The 6,311-nt window shown below is 63.4% G+C and overlaps 1 protein-coding gene across 1 annotated transcript; it reads left to right on the top strand.

Annotated features, from left to right (window-relative positions):
• Positions 1–1,824: 1,824 nt before the first annotated feature.
• On the top strand, positions 1,825–2,806 carry LOC101024957. The gene is given in 3 exon segments (XM_017959991.3): positions 1,825–2,245; positions 2,248–2,478; positions 2,481–2,806. Coding segments are annotated over 3 exon segments (819 nt in total). The 5' UTR covers positions 1,825–1,983.
• The last annotated feature ends 3,505 nt before the right edge of the window (positions 2,807–6,311 follow it).

Here is a 6,311-nt window from a genome sequence, read left to right as displayed (position 1 = left end):
GGCAGCGAGGGGTCCTTCACACAGGTCCTACCCTTCAGTCACCCACGGCACCTGCCCGCAGCCACCTTCCCGCTACTCAGAGGGGCTGCAGCCTCCAGGCTCAGGCCAAGCCGTCCCAGGAGCCCAGCCCCTTACCTCCTGCTCTCTGCCTCTGCATGGACGCCCCTTGCCCCCATCCTCACCCCTCCCCCTCAGCAGCAGGACACAGCCCCACCCTCTGTCTAGGGCCACGGCCCCTTGGCCAGCCTTCCTGAAAGCAGGGTCTGCCCCACACTGGGTTCCCAGCACCGCCCTTGGCCCCCTCAGAGAGCCCCCACCCATCCCATTCTCCTGCTTAAGGGCTCGAAAGCACAGTCCGAGACCCTGCCAGGGACCCCTGCCAGTGTTCTGCCCTCCTCAGGCCGGAGGGCTGGCCTCCCCGTCCCGGCATCCCCTTCCTCCTAGTTGGACTCCCCGTTACCCCTTCCCTATCAGGGGCTGGCTGCCTTCCCTGCAACAGGCTGGCCAATGGCTGGCCTGGGCCCGGTGAGGTGCAGCTATGCCAGGCCCTGCCTCTGGCGGGACACGGGTCCCCAGGCCAGGTGCCCCTTGGTACTGTGTTTGGAGGGATGGCTCGCTCTTGGCTGGGGGCACTGCCCTGAGGACCCGTGCTGTCACCTAGGCCTCAAGTGCTGCCCAGAGGCCCTTGCCACAGCCTCCCTGAAGCCCTTGCCCTTCTTGGGGCCCGGGGTCCCATTCCAGGAGTGAAACTGGGCTGGGCCAGCCACAGCGTGGGGGCCTGTGCAGGAGGCAGAGGGGAAGCACGGGACTCCAAAAGGGAAGGGAGGAAGGGCAGGGACAGCCGCGGGCACTGGGTCCAGCCCTGCCTCAGGGCCATCCTCAGTGCAGCATCCGCCCTGGTCTGCGTTTGGGGGTGGAAGGGCAGCTGGCACTGGGGGAGACAGCACTGCCTCCACCCACTCACCCCTCCGAGGCCCCCAGAGCTGCTCCCGGGGCTCTTGGGTGACTTAGGCCCTTCCTCTGACATCACGGGCCTGCTGGCGCCTGCTGGTGGGGGCGTGGGGTGGGCCTGGGCCCACATCCTGCTTGGCCAGTTACCCCCAGGCCAAGTGACCAGCACAGCCATCCCAGGCCTAGCCATACACTGCACCACCCCGGCCTTCGCTCCGTCCCAGGCCCTGCCCATCCCCTGCCACAGCGTAGGAGCCCCAGGTTGCAAAGGCTCGGGCCCCTCTCTCCTCGAGGCAGGGCCCGGCCGGCTCCTCGTAAGCCTGAGCCACACTTGGCTTCCCGAGCAGGCCCCTCCCGCCCCTGCCGTCATTTCTGGCAGGCCCTCTGCGTGAGCTCACGAGTTACATAAGGCATGTGAGCTATGTCTTGGGGGAATGAGCGACCCCTACACGGGGCTCTACATCCCCTCGCCCTCTCCAGCCACAGACCACCATGAGCCGAGGGAGGGCTGGGCGTGAGAGGTGACCCCGTGCTCCCCTGCCCTGGGTGGAGGAAGGGGCTGCCCGGCCACCCTGAGAACAATGGTATGTGCAGAAGAGAAGGGACTGAAACTCTTTGAAGATGTTCCAGGATTTAGCACCCAGGGAGCGGCGGACAGAGACTCAGCCCCACCAGCCCCCGGCACGGAGGGAGGAAAGGGTTCCCCAGGTTGCTCAGGAGAACGTTCATTGCTGTAGTGGGCAGTTGCCTCCCAACCAGGAACGGTCACCCCTTGCCCAGGGACAGTCACCGTCCCGGAATGGGGCTTCATTTCTCGGGGCTGGGAATCACCCTGGATCCTTCCCCACCCAGGGTGCTGTTGGGCCATCTGAGGGCTCCTGGGTCATTCTGGGCCTTCTGAGGGCTCCTGGGTCATTTTGGGCCTTCTGAAGGCTCCTGGGTCATTTTGGGCCTTCTGAGGGCTCCTGGGTCATTTTGGGCCTTCTGAGGGCTCCTGGGTCATTTTGGGCCATCTGAGGGTCCCTGAGCCCAATGACACTTCTGCCCAGGCTCGTGCGGCTGGAGGAAGCCGCCAGGCAAGGTCCCCTCCATGCCCTGGTGCAGCCTGGCCTGGGAGAGAGGAGGCCCCAGCCACGCCGAGAGCAAAGACAGGGCAGAGTTTCTCGGACGTGGCACCGGGCCAGGGAGCCCCTCGCAGCTGCAGGGGTTCTCCATGGACTCAGTCATCTGGGGAGAGCAGCCCAGAGCCCTCGGGCCTCCTGCCGTATTCTGCGGCCTGGGACTTGGGGGGACCCATGAGGACACTGGGACACCACTGAAGGGAGGTGCAGAGAGTGTGTACTGGTGTTTCCGGGGACCGAGCCCAGAAGGAGCGGGACAGCCACCTCCTGGCCTGGAGGAAAATCCTGCTCCCTGGCTAGAAAACCACCCTAGAGGAACAGGGTTGGGGTGCAGGAGGCTTTCCTCAGGCGGCCGCCCCTTTCCTCCTCCAGAAGCAGGGCAGGAAAAGAGCATTCCGCCCAGGCAGCAAAACCCCAGCTCCGGTCCCTCCCGCCCCACCAGAGGCCGCCTGGAGGCACGGAGTTCCGGCCGGGATGAGGCCTGGGAAGCCCAGCGACTCACAGGCCACGGCTGCTTCCCCTCTGCGAGGAAGGAAAAGTCCCTGCAGAGCGGCCCTCGGCTCAGGCTGCGGTGCCCAAGCAGAGGAAGGGAGCGTGCTTGCAGACGCCTCCTGCTGGGAGCCTGCCACCCCCGCCACACCCTGCGCGGGGACAAAGCTCTCGGTGGCTGTGGCGGGGACACACCGCGTGCGGGTGGCTGCAAGCCAGCAGCCCCGAGCGGCCCCTCCCGCTAGACTCCCAGCCTGGGCCCTCTGTCCTCCAGGCAACGAGAACATGTATGCCTCGCTTTTCAGAGACTCGGGTTCTTGGAACTTACACCCTCTTGGGTTTGCTATTTTTACCCACCCTGAGCCTTCCGGTCTCCATGGCGACGCCTCCAAACAGCAGATTCCAGGCGGCAATGACGTCATCTCTCCCTTTCCTGCCGCCCAGGCCTCGGAGGCACTGCTGCCTGGGGCCGGGGGTGGGGGTGGGGGGGCTGCAGGGCTTCCCTGGCCCCCTCCCATACCTGCCTCACGCTCCCCCAAGCAGTGACTCAAGGCCTGCGGGCCACGGCTGGGCCTCTCCTGACTCCAGCTTGCCCGTCTGTCCTTGGGGGCAGCGTCCTTCCTTCTCTTGGCCCCTTGGAGCAGCTCTGCGGGAGCCCTGCAGCAGCCCAGCGGATTGAATGCAAAAGACAGCCACCCTCCTGCTCCGGATCCTGGGAGGAGGCTGCAGGCTGCCGCTGAGACAGCAACCTGCCTGGCCTGGGAAGCTCCTTGCGGCCCCAGCATCAGAAGCTTGCTCTTGGCACCGTGGCTCACTCCTGTAATCCCAGCACTTTGGGAGGCCCAGGCGGGCGGATCATGAGGTCAGGAGATCGAGACCATCCTGGCTAACACAGTGAAACCCTGTCGCTACTAAAAATACAAAAAAACAAATTAGCTGGGCATGGTGGTGGGCGCCTGTAGTCCCAGCTACTTGGGAGGCTGAGGCAAGAGAATGACGTGAAGCCGGGAGGCGGAGCTTGCAGTGAGCTGAAATCACACCACTGCACTCCAGCCTGGGCGACAAAGCAAGATTCCGTCTCAAACAAAAAAGTAGCAGCAGCAGCTTGGTCTCGGCCAGGCGCGGTGGCTCACGCCTGTAATCCCTGCACTTTGGAAGGCCAAGGCGGGTGGATCACCCGAGGTCAGGAGTTTGAGACCAGCCTGGCCAACATGATGAAACCCTATCTCTAATAAAAATATAAAAAATTAGCCAGGTACCTGTAACCTCAGCTACTTAGGAGGCTGAGGTGGAGAATCGCTTGAACCTGGGAGGCGGAGCTTGCAGTGAGCTGAGATTGTGCCACTGCACTCCAACCTGGGCAACAAGAGTAAAACTGCATCTCAAAAAAAAAAAGAAAGAAAGAAAGAAAACAAAAGAAAAGAAAAGGAACTTGCTCCCAAGAGAGGCAGTGACCATGGTGGCAGGAGCCCAGGGAGTCCACAGACGCCCAGAGCAGGGTATGGTCTATAGCACGGTCTGCTAGGCACCCACTGTAGTGCCCAAGGGCATCCAGCCCCTGAGAGTGAGGCTGTCAGAACACTCTGGCCCCAGGTCGCACAGCTCCAGGGCTCCAGCCCAGGCAAGACAGGCGCTGCAGGGCCCAGCCCCACACCCTGGTCCCAATCAGGCATCTGGATAGGGGCGGCAGTCCCTAAGCCCAGGCCCAGGTCCCCCGCAGTAACTGCCAGCTTGTGTCCCTGTCTGGGACCACACTTTACCCAGCTGCCTCTGCAACGCCAGCCTGCAGTCTGCCCTCAGCCCAAACCGAGGATGGGGACACCCGGGGTTGGATGGCCACTGGTGACCAAGGTTGGGTGGGCAAGGCTACCCTTTCCCAGGGTCACCCTCCAGGAGAAGAGCCCCAGCCCTGGAGCACGTGTGTGCTTCGCTGTGCTTGCAGAGACCCACAGAAATGCCACACGTCTTGGCAGTGCCTTGCAAAAAGGACAAGTGCAGCCTCGAAAGTTTCGCAGCCCCCAGAGGGCCAGGAGGAGCCCCGAGGAGCCACCCCCACCCGGCCCCCGAGGCACCCTTACCTGGGGGGGTGCTGGGGTCTCACTGCCTAAGCAGGGCCTGTGACTAAATCAGCTCCACCCATCCCCGGCCTCCTCCCCAAAGCAGGCAGGGAGGGCAGGAGGGCAGGGTCTGGTGTGGGGGAGGTGGCAGGCAGGGCTGTGGAAGCTGTGGGGGGCTGGAGCTCTCGGCACAGGCTGGGTGAAGGTCACAGCCTCCCTCTGTCCCACCAGCACCCGGATGGGAAAACAGGACCCTCAGCAGGTGTCCCAATGGCCAACATCACTGCTCCCAGAAACGACACAGAAACAAGGTGGTTTCAAGGCTCACATTCCTACCCTCCTGCTTGATTTCAGGGATGAAGTCCCAACTCGCCTCTGTCTGACACCGGCAGGCACACTCGCAGGTCTGGGCACGAGGCAGGCAGGTGAGCCGCCCGTCTCCAGAGCCCCTCAAGACCCTGTGGTGCACAGACAAGGTGCCTGGAGAACACAGCCCCAGGGCACTAGGCAGGGCCTTTCCCCCAGCCCCCACTGAGGACCCCCCACCCTAAGGCTGCATTCCAGGGTGAGGTGCTGGGAAGAGGCCTCTCAAGAGGGGGCCCAGTGGCACAGAGGCCCCATGAGCGTTTGGGTGCCCAGGACGGGTTCTGTGCTCCCTGGATGGAACCTGGCTGCAGCAGGGATGTGGACGTTGTGCGTTCACTGAAGCACCTCCTCCAACAATCTCTGTCTGGACAGAGGCAGGAGGGAGGCTGGGAGGCTGGGAGCCTGAAGGGTCCTGGGGGTGTGAGCAGGACAGGAGAGCGGCTTCACATGGAGGGTGTGGAGTTCCTGGATGAGTGGCCCATAGCCCTGCACGAAGTGGGGTGGCCGAACGCCACCAGCACCAAGCAGCCCCCCTGAACTTTGTGCGCCTCGGCCTGCTGCCCTCCCCCTGTTGGCTCAGGCTCCAACTGTCCCCGCTGAGCCCCACAGGAGGCCCCTGGCCTGAGCTCTAGTCAGCCAGATGTGTCCTGCCCGACAGGGTCCAGGTGCAGGCCAGGGGGCTGGGCCCTGAGGGCGCTGGGTGGGTGAGCGTGGAACTGGTTTCTTCTGTGGAGTAGACTACATGCCTCCCTACAGCAAGCACAGACACACGGGAAAGAGTTCCTGTTCTACAGAGCTGGCAGCTTCCCTAGGAGAGCATAAAAAATTAAGTCTCCAAATGTTCTCTGTTGGACGGGGGTCCATGTTCTTAAAAGGAATAGACCAGGGTAAGTGGAGAGGTGCTGAGTTGGAGGGGGGCTTCCTATGAGGTCCATCTCAGCAGCCCTAAAATGGGTGAGGGATGAGCTTTCGGGGCCGAGGCCAGCAGCGCAAAGGCCTGGGGGCAGGACGGTGCTTGGGTCCCTGCAGGATGCGTGCAGCAGGTGGAGGAGGGAGTGGTAAGAGAGGACTCGAGGGGTGGGGTGGCAGAGGGTGGGCAGAGGACACCGTGCCTGTTTGCTGTTGACATCCAACTTTGCTCCCCTGGGGGACCCAGCCTGGGGGGCTCTGCTCCTAACCTGGGAGGCTCTTGGCAGGCAAGGGTGGAGCAACTGCTGGGTGTGGTGAGTGGGGTCTGGGCTTCGTGCCGCCCCCGGCTGTGGGGGCTCCCTGAGGTGCTTGAGCCCATGACTACCCATCCCTCCACTTCCCTGCTGGGAAAACTGAG

The sequence above is a fragment of the Papio anubis genome, chromosome 1, assembly GCF_008728515.1.
Source record: "Papio anubis isolate 15944 chromosome 1, Panubis1.0, whole genome shotgun sequence".
Classification (NCBI taxonomy): domain Eukaryota; kingdom Metazoa; phylum Chordata; class Mammalia; order Primates; family Cercopithecidae; genus Papio; species Papio anubis.
Note: the sequence above shows the minus strand (reverse complement) of the source record. Positions and strands in the feature narration are given on the sequence as shown.